Source organism: Egretta garzetta, unplaced genomic scaffold (assembly GCF_000687185.1).
Source record: "Egretta garzetta isolate BGI_Z169 unplaced genomic scaffold, ASM68718v1 scaffold98, whole genome shotgun sequence".
Lineage (NCBI taxonomy): Eukaryota > Metazoa > Chordata > Aves > Pelecaniformes > Ardeidae > Egretta > Egretta garzetta.
This window is the reverse complement of record NW_009260611.1, coordinates 299,610-320,975: the sequence shown is the minus strand read 5'-3', so window position 1 is coordinate 320,975 and position 21,366 is coordinate 299,610. Positions and strand designations below refer to the sequence as shown.

At 37.8% G+C, this 21,366-nt stretch overlaps 1 protein-coding gene across 5 annotated transcripts in view; it reads left to right on the top strand.

Moving 5' to 3' along the window:
• MICU2 (mitochondrial calcium uptake 2) overlaps positions 1–21,366 on the top strand; it is a 106,778-nt gene that overhangs the window by 79,526 nt on the left and 5,886 nt on the right. For 4 of the 5 annotated variants that reach the window (XM_035900416.1, XM_035900413.1, XM_035900415.1 and 1 more), the window contains exons 7-8: positions 5,499–5,561; positions 14,528–14,625. In XM_035900416.1, coding sequence (XP_035756309.1) covers positions 5,499–5,561; positions 14,528–14,625 — 161 coding nt within the window. Of the gene's footprint in view, positions 1–5,498; positions 5,562–14,527; positions 14,626–17,172; positions 18,164–21,366 lie in introns of those variants that run through there. The other variant, XM_035900418.1, reaches the window with a different exon arrangement.

Here is a 21,366-nt window from a genome sequence, read left to right as displayed (position 1 = left end):
ATACCAAAACATTGCTATAGGAGTACTTTTTATATTTGAATCCACTTTTATGTTACCTTTGACTTGTATCTAAGAATCTGTTACTGAGAAAGTAGGAGTTGGTGCATATCCCTTAATCCCATGAGCTGTTTTAAATAATCAGCTGGAAAAGTTTTATTTTCTAACTATTTTGAATATATATTTTTTTAAATTCAGCATCCTTTCTTTGTTTTTATTGATTTTGATTGCTGTTGCACAGGTTTTTTACCAATTCACGCTTTGGAGAGTAACAGCAGTTTTTCCCACATTTTGTATAAAATATGGGGAAGAAAGGCAGGTGCTTAAAAAAGGAAGAAAATCTTGCTCTGATGTTTTAAAGAAGAATAGGCTTAATTATGTAGCTTATTCAACTTTTAAGTATTGAACAGTATTTAACTGTTAACTAAATACTTCTTGTCAAAAGTGGAATGTAAAATTAACAAGCGTAGTTTTTAATAGACTCACTTAGCTTATTTCAGATCCTTCCTTCATATTGGAGGTGGCTAGAGAGACAATTCTATAAGAAGCTGAAATGGCTACTATAATGCAAATTATTTTCTGTCACTAGGATAAAGTTAAAGGCGATCGTTAATGCAAGAACTCTAAAGAACCATAGAATCTAAAACTTATAAAGATGCATCTGTTGATAGAGAGATTGCCAAAAATGTATTTACGTGTACTTCCATAGCCCTGAACTCTGAATTAATGGTACAATAGCTGTTAGAATGTTTTGCACTGATAGCCATTTTTTCAGAGACTGTCTCTTACGAAGATTGCCATTGATGAGTCTTACTTAAATATATTTTAAAATATTTTTAAAATACTTTTGCAAGTAGTAGACTTAGTAGTGCTATTTGAAAATAATACTTGAAATTAGACTATTTCCCAAGACAATGTTCCCAGAAGCCCCTAAGTGAGCCTGCAGATACCCTGCACTCATTTGTTGCTACACAAAATCTTTTGAGCTTGAAGAATTTCCTCTGTTAAAATGTTAATTATTCTGCTGATTTAAAAAGAAATCAAATTCTAACTAAAGCCTTTATTTTTAACCTACTAAACCTGGTACAATCCTAGTGAATTGTTTTCAGAGTAGCAGTGCCCTGATTACCGAAATACGTCTGTTATGGCTGTATTGTTCAACTACAAACCTGTATGTTACAGGGGGAAGTAAGTCCATGAACACAAGTGAATGTGTTCAGCCTGTAGTGCCTGTGCACCAAAATGCAGAATTCCTTTAAATAGGTACTCTGTCAGTTAAGCAAATAAGGAGGAGATTCCTGCAGAAATACAGCACAACTCTCTTTGTGAGATGTACAGTATGTCATATATTTAATATCCATTACCCATTTCAGGTAATTTTAATTGAATCAGCCAGTATGAACAACAGAAAGTCATCAAAAGTAGAGGTGAAAACATTATACAAATTATTAAAAATAATTTGATTCCTGGAGAGGCAATCAAATTAAATAAAATTTATTCTAGTTAGATTGTTACTTTGCATTTCCTTTATGGGCTGTATTGATAAATAGATATAGAGTGGTAAAATAAACCCATATAAATGACAGTGTCAACTCACAAGAATCATTAAATTCAAAGAAGTCCCACAGGATGCAAGCTAGTCAAAAGATGAGTTTTCTCACATGACTGTTTACTTAACATTTATAAGCGGTGACTATTTTAAAGAAAAACTTGTTTTTAAACCTAACCTACAAAAATCAAAACTTCTGGAATGTAAGAATCTGGAAAAATGTGTGTGTGTGTTAATCTCTGTATACTCTAGTTCTGTATGCATCATAGAAAGCTTCAGTATATCTAAAGATCAGTAAATTATGTGACTAATCTGTCCCTTGTCCTGGTTGGCATCTCAGGAAAATACTGAACTATTCTGCTAGTTATTTCCACACTATATTTGACAATATTATCGGGTAACGTATGTAAGGAAAGGACGGTGGAAAAGAGTAGCGAAGCAGCAGTAATTAGGAGGCAGTTACTGTAAGCAGGATGTGGTGGGAAAAGAAATTTCAGTGCTACTTCATTCTCTTGCTTTGTCCCCTCTACTGATCAGACATCTATGTATGTCTACGTTATCTGTTGATCTACACTGTAAATTCTTTGAGGTAAGAACTTTGCCTTTCTGTTTACAAAACGTCCATCTTTCTTTTAATTGTGTATATCTGAACTCTCAGGCGTTACTGGATAAACAGGCACAAGACATGCCACATATATCATTCAGGAAAGGGAGAAGGGTGACAAGCAGACTCTGCAACCCAAGTTGTTAGTGGCCCGCAGCACGTGATGGAGATAGGCTGTTCAGACCTGTATGGATCAGACACTGAAGGAGTGTAAGATGCAGGAGATTTCCCAGTAGATTCAGTGCTTTTCACTAACATAAATGAATGTTCAGGGAAGATCTTGAATGCAATTCCATGTTTTGAAGGAGGGAGTTTATCTTGCCTTCCTTAGCCTTCTGTGCACATTGCCCTCCTTTCCAGTAGGAGTTTAAAGTCTGTCCCTTCCTACTTCTTTCTATTCAAGCCTGCCTATTTTTAGTTACTGCTTCATCCATGTTTCAGTGGTAAACATTCACAATACAAGAGACATTTCAGTACTAGGGCCCAGAATCACAGCAACCTGTAGTTTGAGGTAGGTATCCACAGGGATTTGTTGCTTTGCCCTGTAACTCCAGGGTGAAGAAGATGTGGTAGAAATGGCATGTTCACAGATGTTAGTTGCCATCCTTTAATCAGCCCCTGCCAGAGTGCAACAAATTGTTTCTCAGAGCCGTATTATCTGTATCTTTGTGAGGACAGCAAGGTAATTCGGTGAACTCTGTGCTTCCAAGACATTCACGTGAGACTTGGTGAGGGGGATTTCCAGGCACGTGCACATAATAACCCATGAACATTAATCTGAGACCTCCCATCAAGAATGAGGCTATCAAAGATCCCAAAATCCCCAACAAGTGAGGAATTTCCCTAACTCTGTCCTGATGAAAGATTTCTAAGTAGACTTAATGACAGTTCAAAACTATTGGGAATGGAGGTAGGGTAACTGATGGCACACACAAGAGCTGTGTGATTTAGACCTTCTAAATAGACTGTCTTTATGCACTTGTCCTGGACAACAGATACCACAAAAAACTTGTAGGGGTTCATCTAGGGCTGAATGAACCAGGACCTGACACTGTCAGGAGTTGTGGTGGTTCGGTACAGAACACTTCTGCGGTCCTAGAACATCCACCAGCACTAACTTCTCTTAAACAACTGGAAGATGCAAAATCACCTTTTCTTTTTTTAAGACTGACATAGCCTTTCTGCCAGCTCTTGTCTTCTTCAGAAAAGATTACTTCTTAGTATGTCTTTACTAAAGAAGCATCAGTTGTGCATAATAGATCTCATTATCTTTGAATTAGCCATTAGTATCCTCCAGTGATGAACAGATGCAAATATTAAATACAGGTAAATGTTACATGGAGCAATTGAGTATTAGAATCCAGTTCTTGAGGACAGAATTCTTCCTGTGTAAGTAGTTGCTGCACTGTGCTGGAAAAATCAGCAAATGACTGGAAATAGTTTCAAGCACTATAAGGATTTTCATACAGTGTAAGAAAACAATAAACTAAATCTTCCAGAACACTTGTGAAAAAAAAACTATACTGTGTATCTGTGTTCGTTAGTAGTCTCTGCAGATTTTTTAAGAGTCACTGAAAAATAAAATCCAAAAGGCAAAAATTGTATTTTCTCTTATTTGGAAAGTATTTCAGTTGTATTTCTTGTGTGTGAGCAAAAGATGGATTTTTCAGGTAAGAAAAAATGTAATTTTTCAGTGAGAGTTATCAACAAGCAGTTGTGGTTTTATCCAGAGCTCTATATTGCTGTTTTGCCATAAAGAAATTTATAATGCTTTTACTCTACTAGTCAATTGTTCTGTAAGTGGTCAAAAATAAGAAGAATTTAGAGAAACTTGGAAGAACTGGTATTGTTTAATTGTCTTGTTACAATGTTTGTTTTGATAAGCACTATCAAGGCACGCCATTTAAAAATAATAATGAAAAGTAACTGTCCTGAGGAACTCAAAGACTGAGGCTATAAAAAAAAAAAAACAGAACAGGTGAAGTAGTCAAATTTTGAAGGCCAAGGGAAGACCTTTGGCAACACAAACAGTTAGCAGTTTTTTCCTACTCACTACTTGGAATCCCATATGGCTTCTCCGAACAACTTAACAAAAAAAGTTAAAAAATAAAGCCCTAAGAAGATATTTGAAAACCCCACAAAATAATGGCTATGCAAATTTGGTCATGGATTTTTTTTCCCCAGTTTCACGGTTGCTTTATTATTTCTTTATTTTTCCCCATTTTTCCTCATCTAGCTCCATAGACCTTCTGACTTTTTTAAACTCTAGATTTGTGTAGAAATAAGGAATGTTGATTTTTATTTCGAAATACTGAAACCTCTGAATTTCAGAAGGAATTTTAACAGATAAATTCCTCATAGTCAGGCTGAGGAATCACTCAGAAATGTTTGAGAAGCAAAGCCGTAGCTTCAAAAACCCTGAGCTTTAAAAGCATCTTTCCTAAAGTCTCCAAATCCAGAGTGCTCAGTGTAAGTCCATATCTATACCTGATATGTAATAAGCCCCTTGTTCTTTCATTTTTGCTGTCCTTTTGAGGATTCATGCCATCGTCTGTGAAAGGTAGGTATACCTTGCACTACATTAAATCACACATTCTTGTGGCAGTGTTGACCTCCCAAGCTAAAACACAGTCAAAGAAACCTTGCAGCTGAGATATACTTGCAAATTAATGCACTTTCTATATTACCTTAAAGCTCTACTTGGGACAGTGGAAGTTATGTTTCTAAATGTGAGTAATTTCCGTACTTCTAAAAATCTTCTTAGCTAGCACATTTATTTGTGGAGTGGAGGGGAAGCTCAAACCACATTCTGCCTAATGCCAGTTCTGAAAATACATTTGCTTATTTAATTACGTTATTCTTTGCTGTTAGTTGTATAGTACCTCATTCGAACAGGTATGTTGTTCACGTCTAGAAGATCATGTCCATAGCAGAACTGTGTAAAGCTGTCTGGGAGGACAGCACAAAAATCACAGGATAATTTTTATTTCCCGAATGACCCTTGGTGTTATACCTCTGAGTTTCAAAAATTTATGGAGTGAATGCTAAGTTTCTAGTGCAAGAAAATCTTCTCTAAAAATAGAGTGAGCACTGGGTTGCAAGAGGTAGATTCATATGCTCTGCTCAACTATATTAACCACAGTAGATAAGAAATTCCTAGCAAAAAGTATGTCTGAATAGCAAAATATCCTTAAATGTGCAAATATTTTGTCATGATTAGAGAACCTTGCAGAAATGTAATGACTTTATAATTAAGGCAAAATTAATGCAAGTTTCTGAAAAAGGAGACTCTTGTAAGACCAAATTTGTAATTTTCCTGTGTTTTTTTTCATGTTTTGACAAATACAGCTACAGAGAATCATTGGGAAGGAAGATGATTTGAAAACAGCTGGAGATGAAACAGTATTTCGGGTATGAAATAGAGATACATTTTTCTTTACAAAAGCATTGTTGTGAACTTTGTTGCTTTTTCAGAGTTTTTAGATAAGTATATAAGCATCACTATTAGTGCTTTAATTAAATGAAAGTGCATGATTTGTTAACTGTTTTCTAACTGGGAAAGAAAAGTGTTTGTAATTTCCTGGTGAAATGTATGCAGTTGATGTATTTTATTACTGTGTGGTCCTTCTGTTATTTAATTTCTGTAAGCTTCCATTTCAAAAGAATTCTCTTTATGAAAAACTCAAAAAAACCTCTGTATGACCATATGGGAAAAGATGGTTTTCCAAATAGAAATTGTTACCTTAAACTTACCTAAGTGCTGCTGTTGCAGTAATATCAGCTTATTCTGAGTTTGTTTGAAATGTAATTGCTGTCATTGAGGTGACAAAGGCAAGGATTACTTTAGTTAGGTCCGCTTCCAGAAGGAAATGGCTTAGATGCAGACCAGAAGGAGAAACAGTCTTAGAGTATGATCTTCCAACAGGATTAGAAGTTTCACTGGATTGCAGACCATTAGCAAATGGCAAATAGAGCTTGTCAGTGAAAGGAGCAGGTAAATTCCCACTCTCAGGCCGTTTTCCCCTTAATCCTGCCAGCGTAACCTACCTTCTTCCCCGAGGGGAGCCTGCTACCTGCCATCTTCAGTCTCTAGTTAGCACAGAGACAAGATGTTCTGTAGCCTGGATGAGGTTGAATGAGACTGAAAACAGAGGAGGGAAAGTCTTGAGCATACTGAAAACACCTCAGAAGAAGCTGAGGAACCGGGGCGAAGGAGGGGGAGAGTACAGATGGGTTATCTCCAGCTATCACTGTAAGATGCTGCTTACATCAGCAACACTACTGTTGTTGCATGCTTAAATTGCATGGTGTAGATGAAGGATATTTTTCTCACCACAGACTTGCTTTCATTTCTAAACTGAAAATGGGTAATTAGGCATGGGGCAGCGACTGCTGATGTTGGAAGCATTCAATAAGAAATGTATACAGGGCTCTGCTTTATAAACCTATCATGCATCAGCATTTTCTACAAAGAGTTGGTCCAGCTCGTGTTCTTTACTTTTTCATCTGCCTCGTTATTCGTAACACCTTTAATATTTACTAAGCATAAACAAAAACTGTCTTCTGATACATAAAGGTTTTGCTCCCTCAATATGCATCCGGAGTTCACTTAAAAATTGTTTGACTGGCTAACAACCATCTCCTTTCTTGAATCTATTCATCAGTCACCAGATTAAAATAGCGAAGATTAATAGGGTTGTCTGCTCCTCAAAACCGGTTTCATTTGAGACTTAACTGCCATGACAGTGAAAGAAAAAGGATCTGTATTCTGCATGAATGCACAGCTATAGTATAAAATTTCCAGAGAAACTTTGATACGGTTGGACAGATTCAGTTATAAATGCATAAGCTTATTCGGAGCTAATTAAATACCTGAGTCTGAATGTCTCTATTTTGGTTTTTGTCTTGCTTCAAATTTTGTCTTCAGAATTCTCCATTGAGAAAAATTTGAAGTTACTGTAACCAGAAAATATTATTTAATACAGTTTCTTAGCAGATTATGAATGGAATTATAGTCTGTTCAAAAGAAGAATTAAATAGCTTTGGGGAGCACAGCTATCTCGAAATTCTTCTGGTCTCTATATTTCTACTTGGCAAAGTCCAGATTACCACTTTTCTTCTAATTTTTACTTTCTTTCCTGTCTCTGTCTCTCACAAAAGAAGTTGATTATAAGCAGTGAATCTGACTATGCAGTGTAGTCAGTGCATATGTTTTTACCCCTTATTTTAAATAATTACGACAGTCATAGTATTACTTCCAAGCAAAGTAGATAAAGATACAGTTTTTTAATTGACTGTGTTCGTTGAAAACTGAGATACTGCAACAGAAATTTGGTGTTTGGGATAGTTCTTTATTTCCACAACACTTTAACAATTTGCATATGAACTTGCTGGTTTTTTAAAGTAATTCCAGTCTCCAATACCAGATGGCAAATGTCACTGATTTATGAAAATAAGGTATAAATGGTATTCTGCAGCTTTATTTAACCAACAGGTACATCCAGGTATGTTCTCTGTCCAGTGTGTAGACAGAGATCCCAGTCATTCATTTACTGTATGGAGGTACCACTTAATACTCATTGAGATACTGTATAAGGAAAAGAAAAAGCAGTTCATTTGTTGGGCTCCCAGGGTACTTGTATGTCTGCTTCTTTTACTGAAACTTTGACTTACAAGTCTAAAATTCAAAATTTCACCACTTAGTAATGGCCCTTGAATGGGACTGCAGTGGACTTCATTATCCAGATAAATATATTTCAACTGAGGGATTTTCTTTTTCCAATATTATAATTGATGCTGGAAGAAAAGCCAAAAAATCAGCCCAGCCTTAACCGGCCCAGTCTTTTGGGAAGTTCCTTGCTGACTTTTGCAGAGCAGGCAATCTGATTTACTCATAGCATAGGCAGGCATGCACACAGTGAAGGAGAGATGCAGGCAGGCTTACAAAACTGGCAACCTGGTTCTTTCTAACTGGACTGGAGAAAATGGTGCAGAAGTCAATAGGGGTAGTGACTGTTTTGCCTGCCCCATCTTCCAAAGGAAACGCTGCTCCTGGCTTCCTAGCACAACTGCTCTGCTTCACGAGAGGCGTCCAGCTGAGCATTTGGTCATTCTTCATGGAAGAGGAGAGGCAGACTCCCTGCCTGGAAGTGGAGTAGAGTGTTACAGGAAAGCACACGAGCTAAAAGAGTTTGGTGTATTTTGAAAAAAGTCTTGCGCAGTGAACAGCTCTAGTTGCTTTTGTATTGATGCCCTGAGTTCCTTACAAGGATTCTCTAACAGCAGTATAAGCATTAGCGTTCTGGTAGTGAAAACAATGCTAATGGTTGCAAATATCCACTGTACAGCCCAGTCGTCTAGATCAGGGACTTTGCTCTTGGGCCCTTCAATTTAGATTAATGAGTTATCAAATAATTTCAGCGCCACTAATTTAATATGCTTTGTGTAATGGCTAAACTTAGAAGTTAATTTTAGCTATCGTTAGGAAAGGAATGACAATACAGAATGTCCTATATTTGTTCTTAAAGTGGAATTCATGTTGGGAAATAATATGTGCATGGTTAAATGTATCCTCCTGGATTCCATAATGAACACCTTTTCATACAAAGTATGTCATTTATATGTTGGGGTTTTTTTAAAAAATATTTAACTAGTACTTGGGGACACAGCTATTAATCTCTTTTAAACAGAAGACTTTTGAACTAAAATTCAGTCTGACAACAAGCAGTACACTTTTAGACCCACACATGGATATTTTCCTATTGATTGTTTATCAGTTGTTCTAACCTGTCTACTTTTCTCTCTTCATATCGATTCTTATCTGTTTTTTTTTCTTTCTTCATATTTATTTTTATCTATTGATTTACACATTTATCACCACTTAGCTGGTCAGCACAAGGTTTTACACTTGGACCTTCAGACATTGTAGCATTCTAATGCATCTCCTCAGCCACAGAGACTGTGCGGGCCATCGTAACCTGCCCACTTGCTCCCTAGAATTTCTAATTAATTTAAGGTTTTCTACCCATAGCTTCAAAGTCTGTAAAGCCCTGGGCCCAGAATAACTAAAGACTGCCTAAATTGAAGGAAGATGGTAGTTGACAGCTATGCTCTTCTAGATCAGTAATACTCTGTAATAGAGGTGCAGCGTAACTGTGCAGCACATTGAATTTTGCCAGCATCTCGTCCAAGACTAAAATTAAAATCCCTCCCCAAAAGAGTATGTCATTAATCTTATCGCCTCTCAGTTCATACAGAATGCACATTTTTTTTTCTTGACCTGTCTTCTCCAACATAAATGTGTATTGTAGCAGCAGATTAACATTGAATTCTGTTGAAAAGCTTTTGGATACTTTAAACGGAGGAGTATTGCAGTGTTCCTAGACGCTTTAGAGGAAGCTCTCCAGGCAGGTAAACCCCATAAAGAACCAAGCCATGCAGCATCAAAATATTAAGCTATTAAAAAGTGCTGGATCATTTTTTTACCTCACAGAACAAGGAAATTATTTCTACATGATCTGATGACATTATAACCATAAGAGACACAAAGAAACGTGCTTTCTGACATCTTTCTAGGTACCTGTTTTGCTAGTACATTGAATTTGGCTTAGATAGCAAAAGTCTCTCCCCCAAGGAATTCATCTGGAAGCCTCTTGTGGTCACAGTAGCATTGCTTTCCATTGCGCAGATGTATGAGGCAAGGCTCCCCCTTTAGTCTCTGCTACTTAACCTAGTCTGAAGCACTTTAAATTTTATAGCTAGAGAAGCCAGATAGCAGTGTGGGCTCCTGACAGGCCAGGGAAAACACACGATTTGGCTTTGCACTAACAGCTCTAGTCCTTCATTCAAAACGGTAAGAATCTGGTCATAATCTCTGGAGGCTACCTAGTACATTTGCTTGTAAGAATTAATTGCAATAAACTGGAAATGGTGCACGTAAGCATGCTCACTTGGCATTTTGTGATAACTGAAACTTGGGATGGCAGCCTGAGCGTGGACTACCTGGAAATGCGTTTGGATGGTGGGGTGGGGAAATTAGACGCAGTTCATCAGGAGTCAGTTTTAGCGCCAAGAGCAAGGAGGTTCGCACAGTCAGAGAATGGGTGTGCTCTCCCTTTGAGGCCAAGTCCACGTTAATCAAAAAAGCGTGCTTCACTGAACGTCTTACCTCCTGAGGGGGGTCTTTGTTACGGATTCTCGACTTTTTATGGAAATTAATATTTTTTAAGTATGGCATGACAGGAAGGTGGGGCCTGAATTCTTGTGAGGGGCTGGCCCCAACTGTGTCTAGAAGCTGCTTCTCCCAGCTGCCAGCCTGACCCACCAGTCAGGCAGCCTCAGGCTTCGCAGTGCAACAGTGCCATTCTCTGACTGCTTGACACAGCAGGATTTGGTCTCTCTCAACCTGCTGGCAACAAGACTAGTTTCAACCTGTTCCTATTCTATTCATAAAGTATCTATCTCCTACAATGTCTGCTCCCAGATTAGCTTTAGCCCACTTGGCTGGAAACCGTTTTTGTTCCGTACCTCCTCATGAACTGATGGGTGACAGACTGAAAGCTGAGGACATCCACGAAGTTACATCTTCTTCCTTGCTAAAGGCACTAACAGTACAGCACAGCAACTCCATGGCATTAGTTGTCATTAAAAAACAACTAATCCCCAGGTGGTGGGAATGCTGGATGTTGTTCAGTGCTGGACATAAGCTGTTTATTGCTTAGAAAATGCTCCATTGGATTTCTTCTCAGATACTGTCTGTTATACCCTCTGTAGAAAAAAAAAATGTGCAGAGTTTACCCTGTCTGTATCAGACCCAGTGTATTCTTGAATCCTACCTCGTAAGAAAGCACCTTGTAAAACTTTAAAAACTTTAGTATGGACTTATATGATTAAAGCTGATTCATCATAAAGTGATGTATTGTTTATTCTGACATCCACTAGAGGCTGTCTGGGCTTTGCCAAAAAAGACTGCTTTTGGAGATCTGGATCTCCTGATCTCACTAGCTTCTCTGTTCACAGTTCTTTTGACTAGATGTCACTGGCAGGATTAATTTCATGATGGGTACATCTTTTAAACCTTCTTCCCAGAACTGTGTTGTAGGATATATCCCAACATCCTGGAGACTCAAAACGACAGACGGGTTTGATGCTCTTGAGCAGTATTTGAGGCTAGGTTGCTTAGACTGAAGTCTACATTGCCTTTGGGGATAGGAGCCTGGCATGATGACTTGACTGACCTATCAGCTGAAAAACAAAGAGTGTTTCAGAGAAGTGGACTCAGAAAAATTTGCAAAGATTTAGTCTTACCTCTGGAAAGATTTGGGACATCAGTAACGGACAGAAACTGGGATATTGTTCTCTTCCTCTCTTTTCTGCCCCTGTTCTTCATCTATTCACTCTCCTTCTGTCTTAACCAAAAAAAATTTCAGTCCAAACTGTATATTATTTTTACAATTTCTATCTAAACAAGACATTGCACAGCAAATGCCATCTCCCAGGAAGCAAGGAAGAGAACAAGGAGCATATTACAGATTTTAATCATGATGAATGCTTTGCAGTCATGCCTCAGGCAAATTCTGCAATGAAAGGTGGTAAGAATCTAGAGACAGTAAGTCTATTAACATTTCAGATGAGTTTTGAAAATCAGTTAGGGTACATTACTCTGAAAATCCTGTCTCACTGCATGATAAGTTTCTTCTCAGTGGCACTTGTTGCTACTTGCTGTGGTATCAGGTCCTAAATGTCAAAAGCTCAGTGGGGAGCTACGGGATTAGGTAGGTCTGTGCCCATGACTCAGTGTTTACAGCATCAGGCTTCTCTGTTAACAGTCTGTGTAATGTAATAAGGAAATAAATGTTGTGTTATCTGATCTTGCTTAAAAAGGAATGATTGCATAATTCAGCAGTTCGTGGTGCTTTTGAGAAGTGTACAAGGTGTTAACATTACTCTAGAAACATAAGCTTATGTTTGTAATAGGTACACACATGTTCATTAGTTCATACAGACTTGTGTGGCATCAGAGCTTGGTCTTTGGGATCTTTGTGTGAACCAACGGTCCCAGGAACATGTCTGGGCTCCCCAGTTGAGATACATGTCCCTGCCCCGTCCCGTGCTTGTATCAAGATGAGACTCAGAACATCACCATCCCTTCTCCACTCTATGCCTCAGTCTTCTGTAAAGCACACAGCCCAAAAGGGTGCTGTGCTGCACCCTCCCCAGGCTGAAACCACCAGATACACCAGAATACAAAGTTTTGCTCAGTTTAGAGATGGGCTCTGTGACTCAAAGCTACCAGTCTGGTCCTTTTTACGGCTCCAAGATTAGGTTGCCATTTCATTCTCATTGCCAAGAGGAGACATTCCAAACGTAAGTTATTCTTTTACCTAAGCTTAGGAGGGTGAGGTGTTGGAAATATTAATAGAGCTCTCATTATCTTCTAACAAAGATTTGTCATGTCGGTACTAATTTATACAGTTCAGCAGCAAAAGCTCCTAATGATTCTGCGGACAGAAAGGAATTATGTACTAACATGTACTTTAATTTAATAGCATTAACTCTAGGAAAAGCAATTTTTTGAAATTTTACCCTTAAGCTGTAGTCTCTGTGGTCTGCTATTGCGTATTCTGTTTTAAAGAAATCTACTGGTTTATAGTTTTAAAATACATTTAACTCTCACTAATATAGTGTTTGGACATCTGCCAATTCCACTTTAGAATTTCAACTGATAAAGAGCGTAGCCAACAAATAGGTGCATATTTGTTACAAATCCAAGGATAGGCTTTGTCACCTTAGATAAGATGAGATAGGTTTTGTTTGTATGTCGTCTTCTAGTTGTAACTAGAGAAACACAAATAGAAGAAAAAAACTTTCTCTGTTGCCAACTTAGTTTTTAAAATATTATTTTGAACCTCATTTTTCAGTTTGTTTTCAATACAACACTGATTTTAAAATGGAGTAATTAAATTGGAAGCCTTAAATCGCATAATCATGAGTTCAGTTTTTAAAATTATATCAACAAATTTGTTTCTTGCATTTTCAAGTCTCTTTTAAACATATAAGCAAAAAACCACAAAAAGCAGATTAGAATCTCACTGCAGTGAGAAATATGTGGATTCTTCTCTATTTCTTCTTAGAAAACTTTGCATTCTGACATAAATAGTTTGGGTTTGAAATTCAAATAAGCATATATGAATATTTGACTTTTGACTTTCAAAAAAGCATATACCGATGTTTATGCATCAGTCTTCACAGTAATCTGAAGTGTTTAAACTTTAGAAGGATGGATCTTGTGGGTATTTAAATATTCTTTGCCTGTAGTTAAATGATAAAGTTCAGTAAGTACAGTTTGCATATGGCTTGAAAAGTTTTTTTTCTAGATTCACTCATACATAACTTGTATCGCTGGCATTTAGTGAATTGTGGCTTGCAGTAGAAATGAGGAATGTTACCTCTTTAACTATAAAATAACTGTGTCACATATGCAGTAAGCATGAAACACACAGTGGACTAATGGGACTTGTTATTGATGATGCTGAAAGCTAAATAACCATTAGTAGTAAATCTTATGAATAGACTCTTGTCTTTCATCTTACCTCTTCAACCAGATAAAAGACACAGAGGCTATTTAGATGTCATAAGAATAGTTTGTTGAAATCCCTTCAGACTTACAAAAAAAAAAATCTCTCTTCATGTTGCTTAGTGTTTTGTTGCATTCAAAGAAATGCCAGTATGCTAGTGCTGAAAGAAGAATAGAACAGAAATCCAGCATTATGTGTGGTTTTAGGCTTGTTAAAGATGCTGTTGAGTCGAAATAATGTGCATCCTTTTTCTGCAGAAATCTCTTAATCAGATTTAAAAAATATATAGAAAAGTCACTAACATTGAAAATTTGTAAGAAGCGCTGTAAGGCCATATTAAAATAGAGTGCTTTGAATGTTTGTATTTTTTTAGTTTTGTTGCCTAGACTATCACGAATAGTTTTAAATGGTTGTATCAAATTAGAAATATCTGACTAAAAACTTTTTAACAAAGATACTGACTTTGTTTGAAGCCTCTATTCATCTAAGCATAAAGGAGCTTAAACATTTAAGTAGCAACTTTCTCAGTTCTAATAATAAAATACACTGAAGGTGATTGTAAATTGTACTTGTCTTTCATACAGAATAGTTAGAAGCAGAACATATAATACACAGTTACCAGTTGATATGAAAGAATTATTCAGCTCGGAGATCCTGCATGGTAGCTTTGGGAACAGTAATTAAATTGCAAGTATCTCTTGTGAAATTCTAGTTAAAATAAATATTTCCAGATTTGTGGTGGATATATATTAATAATCAAACAATGCCTAATAATTAATCATACAGTTTTTTGTTTTATAGGGAGCAGACCTGGAAAGCTCTGGTGTTAATACCATGTTGCTGGTACATTTCTTTGGAAAAGAAGGAAAGGAAAAACTTCGCTATTCTGAGTTTTTCAGGTATTTTTTTCAGCTAGGCAAGCCTAACAGCAACCAGTTCTATTCCTACCCCCTCCACTTTGCACCAACACTGGCATTAATCTGACCTCACACTGAGCTGATTCAGAAAGTTAAGCAGGTAATCAAGCAGGAGACTATTCATGATTTTGCCTGTTTAATTTCTAGTTTAGCTCCTTGAGTCTGCTGTCTGCAGGAGGAGTTGAGCACCATGATAACTCCAAAGCAGCAATGAGCCTGGAGGTCCCGAGGGTTGAGACTACCATTCTTGGCAGCTGTGCCATAGCATACCTTTAGACAATATGATTCATGAGTATTTTTCTTGATCAGATCACCAAAAAAGTGACTGCTAATCAATTCTTTTGAAGCTTTTTAGCTTTTCCGAGCTGAGACGCTCCCCTCTCCATTACAACTGTCATGGTAGGCAACAGGCAACTTCTCTTCCTGTTTCAAATTCCAGCTTCTGTTGAAACTTTACCTGTGCCTTTTCCTTTACCCTTTGAATTACTTTTGCAATGCAAGATACTTCGTGGCACTTATATCAGAACTGAGAATTAAGTCATGGCAAACACCACATCAGGCTTAAACTGCAGTGGAATACCAAATGGCCATTGCTTCCAGAAACATAGCATTGTATGCTCATCTATTTCACTGTAAGCTTTGCAAAATCTGAAGTTAATAGGAAGTTCTAAGTCTGGTGTAGGGAATTGTTCTGTTTATACATCACATACATGTCAGAAAGATGGTGTAATCCTCATCTACATCAGAGTACAAAATTCTGCTGTGGTTGCTTTCAGCTTGAAAACCCAGCCAGGTATCAGCTGTTAGTGTTTTAATGGGATGAGATTCTTTCTTCCAATGTTTATTTCAATCAGTAACGATGACCACCACCTACACAGCATCACAACTTAACTGGTTAATACTCTCTGTTACTTGGGAGATCAATTTCTCCTGTTAGTATGAACTCCAAACACATCTTGCTATGTGAACTTGGGCCCAGAATCACATTTTGAGATAAATGGAAGTTAAGTGCCTAAATGCCTGTGTGAATCTTGACACATGTCCTGTAGCACAACATCAAGAGAAGATTATCTAAATCAGTATTACCTTTTCTACAAAAATGATCAGTCATTTACAGACTGCAAAAATAAATTGGGATAATATGTTTTACTTCAGTCTGTAGGGGGATCTGTGTCAGCGCTCTTAAAAACGAATGTTGTGGCAATCAGTAGATGTTTGGGGAAAGCCAGAGTAGAAAAGGAAGAGTGGCAATTCTTCTAACACTAAAAAGTGTTCGGCTCCACTGGCTCTGGCGCACACTGGTCTCCAAATAAACAAAATTTCTCTTTTGAAGACCTTGACTCAATAAGAATCTAAGTGAGTAAAATAAGTTTAAGGTGCCTTCAGCTCCCTTTCTATAAATACCAAAGATCCTCTCAATGAAACAAAAGGCAGAGAGCACCAGTAAAAGGTTGTGTTTGCATATACAGTGTAAACTGAAAAGCCTCAGGTTTTAGATAAAATCCTACATTGACCCAATGAGGCATGACATTGATGAAACTATGTACCTAGTACATTCAGAACGTGTAGGTTAAAGACCTTTGCCTACCACACAGATAGAGGCCTGTAATCAAAATCAAACTCCCACATCTTGCTCTTAAAATTTGTGGGATAAGTGTAAGGTTTAATGCAGGTAATTTTTCAACAGTGGCAGTTATGTTTCGTGGAGCTGGAATGTGCCTCTTTATCACTGCGTAGACACTCCATCTCAGTTGCAACGTGACAGTGAAGTTTGTTTAACACGCGGAAAGGTGAATAAAAGGATCACTGTCTTTTTAACCTGTGTGAAGATATCACCTTTCACATGATTTTATTTGCAAGTAAATCAAGCACATCATTTCTGGGTTCCTATTGTTCAGAGAAAATGTGATTTCTATCTGATGGCCTCTCATAACATTTTACCTTACGTGGGAAGCTATTGTTGGCTGTTTGATCAAAGGTGCCACACTGTTTTTACAAGAGATGACTGATGAGCTGTACAGACATAGATCATTGTCAAAAGCAGAAAATAATGATGGCGAATGCTTTTATCATTTTCCAAGTTCTTGCCTAGAAAGCTTTTCCATTGATCAGCGTAGTACCTAGTAGAAAGTAGGGTGATTAGGTTTGATTAGGACACACTAAAGCTTGTCACATTAGTTAAATACACAGATATTGCTGTGCTGTAGAGTCATTAAAAGTAAAAAAAAAAAAAGAGTGGGAATGCTTTCTTTGTGAAATTTCACTGTACTTACATGGGAATTCAGAAAGCTGAGACTAGTGTTCTCACCTCATTACTTACATATATTTTCCTCATGCTTCTTCCTTTTCAGTTTGGCTGATGTTTAAAAAATCCTTTTGTAAGTGTGCAACCATCTCCATCTGTATCTACGTGTACTCAAGTGGTGCCCGACCCTTTTGGCCCACATGAAACATTTGAAACGTGTTGGACAGCCACAGTCAGTGTATCAAGGCAATTAATTTGCCTTGTTCTCCTTTCTTTGCATTCAGATGGCACACAGAAAATGGAAACCATCTACATCTCTTCAGGCAATGTGGAGCTGATGTAAGCCAGCTCTTGTGCCTGCCTTCCTACTGCCCTGGACACAGGAGGCACACGCAGGGAGAGAAGATGGTTAAGCATGCGGTGCTCCATCTGTCTCCACCTGGTGCACGGTTCTTTGGAAATCATAGCTGGGTGATACACACAAGGACAATCCTCAGGCTGTTTTTTACTGGTCATAAGGAATTAGACCATGAAACAGAATATCAGATCACTTTTCAAACTTCCTTGGGCTGCCAGGAGCATGAAAGTAAAGAAGCAGCCTTTTCATAGGTATTTTGTGACACCGGTCAAGCTCTTTTCTCACTATCCTCCAGAACATAGTCAAAACAGCAGCCAAAGCTGCTGCTGTTCATTCTCTGCTGGGACCCCTCCTTTGTTCCGCAGGGGCTGCATAGAAGCAGCAGAAGCAATCCAGGAGGCACGCCATCCTGTGTGTTTCCCGTAGAAACAAGGTGGTTTCAGAGATACTAAAGTAGGACTCAAGGAACACATGTTCAGCTCCAGACTGCTACATGGTTTCTTGCCAGTTGTCCTTAACATAAGGACAATATTATAATTATTAATAATAATTCACAACTTCAAAAGCTACAGCTCGTTTCCCTGGCAAAAGTTAGGAAATTTACATCAAAATTATTCCGGAGTATGTTTACGTAGATCACTAGTAAAGGTGGTGCCTTCTGGTCAAATGCAGCTGGAATCATTCTTCTCCTGTATCAGTTTAAGAAAACATAAAACAGTATGCAGCAAACCTAAAATCATGTAACGAAGAAAGGTAAATTTAGTACAAGAAGCTGTAACCAGGTGAGACTTTCTTCTCGGAAGACCTAAACAAATTTCTGTTTCAGATGACCACCACTCAGTTGCACACCTCAACAATAATGTCATCTTCTAATACCAGGCCCCATCTTATAGAATGTCAGATTTCAAACATGAAGTCAGAAGTTCTTTGGGATTCCAGGCTTTTTTTTTTCTTATGCATAGCAGTTTCCCCTGGTTTTTGAGACAGAAATAATTTTGGTCTTTTCCTTCCAGAAAATGTTTCACTTGTCCTTTAATTTCCACCTATATTGTATGTACTGGTTTTTATTCTGAGTAGAAAGCTATTTAGTTTTCTAGGTATAGCAAATATTTCTTCTTGACAGCCACTGTTTTTTTTCCCTGAAAAAGTCCCTTACTGATCTTGTTTAAGTATGTCTAATCCCGAATAAAAGAGGAGACAGTAATTCACTCGCGAAACAGTTTACGACTGCTATTATTTTTTTCTGTAATCTGTCCCCAAGCAAACTTAAATCTCTCGCAATCTCCTTGAGAGGAAAAAAAAAAAAAAAGAAATGCATAGAGTATGGAAAAAATATTCAAAAAAATTTCTGATTGTTGTATTTTTTTTCTGGGATGGCTTACAGAAAAGTACTTCCAGGTATGGTTAAACAATGGACATCTTTTAATCATATAAGGAGAATTAACATTTCAAATCCAGTTTATGGCATTTTCTTATCTGATTTGTTGCTTCCAAATTTCTCATCAGTTAATAGAATTTTGCATCAGAAATATTCTTTAATATTGGTTTCTTTTTTATTTCCTGCTTTAGCTTGAAGGTCACAGACTGTATAACTGTACACAAAACATGCCTCTCCCTACCAGTCCTGTTTCTTTTCCTTCAGTATTTTGAATTCCTTGGTACATTTCATTTGAATCCTTTAATTTAAGAAACCAGAATGATCCGGGCTGAACCTCACTGCTAGTACTGACATTTGTCTGGTGCTGTTCTGTGTTTGTGCCAATGCATGGATGCAGGATTGCTTTCAGGTAGCATCGTCAAACAGTTGTGCTTTCACTGTGATGATAGCTTGTACATTTTCAATGATTTTCATCTAGGGATTTGGAAGTGCCTTGCAGAAATAGAGTATGATTGCCTCCTTATTTGTCTCTGTACCTACGCTTGTATCTCTGTGTGTGTCTGTGTGTGTGTGTATGTATATAGACCCCTAATACACGTAGAGATTATATTTCATGCAACCAGGATCAGACAGTGAAGAAGTGGAGATGGAAACAAAATCTGGCTTTGTGATTGTATATTCCTATTGTAACTGAATCTGAATATTTCCCAAATATTTAGTAACGATTTTGAAAAGATTTTGTTTCTTCCTTTCCTGTATGCTTAGCAAAGGAATAGCTTGCTTAGTTTCTACAGAATGCTTATAAGTGGAAGTGAGTAGTTCTGTTACGTTTGGAAACACTGAGGACAGTAAATCAAAGGGAGTTTTGCTTGTAATTCAGAAAGTGGTGAGATTAACTGTCTTACCGCTTCCAAAACTGAATTTACAAGCGTAGATCTAAATGTTCTCTAAAGGTCAAGCCTTATTAGATTTTCTATATTCTGTTTTGAAAGTCAGATTTGCAAAAAGGCAACCTTGCAGCTGGTTTGCAAAAGTCCTTTGGTGCAGAGAGGGTTGTCATGTCTTCAGAAGGACTTCAGTGCCCAAAGAGGAGACGAAGCAGAGTACAAATGCCAGGGTGGTGTATCCACCACTATCTTTGGTGTTAAGTTTCCTTCCTGTAAAGCAGTGCAGCAAGAACTAGTCAGTTCTGTATTCGCGTGTTAAAGCTCTACACAGACTTTTAGTTCAGGTCAAGAGGTACAGGAAGGAAAATTTTCCCTAACCTTTCCTTTTGTGTTTCATTCTACTGCTCTGTGTTGCTAGCACTTAATTGCAACATCTCAGGTTGGAGGGGGAATAGCTGCATTCCCGAGGTCTCCTCACTTTTATTACATTTTCACTTCTATTAAAGCTGAGTTGCCAAAAAGTCTTGAGAGACTCCCTCTTTCTGTAGATCTGTAAAGCACATTACAAAATGAGGGATAAATCCTGATAAGGTTCCTAAATGCTGTTGTAACACGATAACAAATTTGGCCATTGGCCTTCAACGTCGGTGTTTTAGAGAGTGTGGATAAAACAGACTATCTTAAAGTACTGTCTGTTCCCAGCCTTTTCCCCATCTTACAAATTTATGATTTACCTTTCCTTCTTGTTATTTGGAAACTTAGGGCTTGCTTTTATTCTCAAGCTACTATAGCATAAGAGTATTCCCAGTGTAATTATTTTCGAATTGTAGAGCACATCTACAATCAGAATCCTGTTCCCATAGTTGAATTACAGCTCCCTTCAAAGTCCCCAGCCAAGCTCCCACTGACTTTGGGAGAGCAGGGATTTCATCCCAGTACTTGTTTTTCCTAATATCTGGAGAAATTTGTGAGGAATTTCCAGCTGAAACTCATCACACTGTGATCCAGAAGATACCAAAGCAAGTATCCCTAGTGGTGTCTTGACATTTAAGTATCAAGTTCTACTTCCTAACCAGAAAGTTATTTTTAATAACTTTTAATAACTCTCACTTAAAAAAAAACTCATTAGGATTTTTAACTCTCACATCTGGGAATAAGAGTGACCTAGAATGCTGATGTGATGATTCATAGTATTTTAATTTTTGTAATATGGGAGACTATTACATATAAATTCTAAATTGCACATTTCAGCTGCTGCTCCAAGTATTATTTGGTACGGCAGGAAATCTTCCCACTCTGACTTGCCAGGAGCAAGCCTACAAGTTGAAATGAAATATCCATTAATTTTTTTTGTACCTAAATAAGTAATTCCTGCTCTCCTCCCTAATCTGCGCAGTGCAGCAAGATGCATGGCTCTTGTGCCGCAGGAAGGGTGCAGTGTCATTGCCCCAAAGCAACTGGAGTGGGCAAGAACCTAGACCTGGGAAAAGGCAGTGGAAAACCCACAGTGGGGCTGGGGAAGTCTAATGCTTCATGTGCTGTCTGATTAGAAGAGAGTGGAGAAGCAAGAACACAAGAAATATGCCACAGCCAAACCCTCCACATTCCTCTTTGGTTTTGCTGCACCCTTCAGCTGGCTGATGTGTGTGGCTAGGTGGGCCACCTGCTCTTTCCTCAGCGTGTAGAAACGCTTGGTCTTTCAGCTGTCCTACCTTTCCTGGGTATGGCTAGCAGGCAGGTCACTGAGGGTTTTCTGCTTAAGTACAGCAAATGACTGAGCATTAGGTCCCCAAGATAAATAACTCATACTTTCGATAACAGACCTTAAGTCTGTTGCAAAATGTGTCCACCTTTA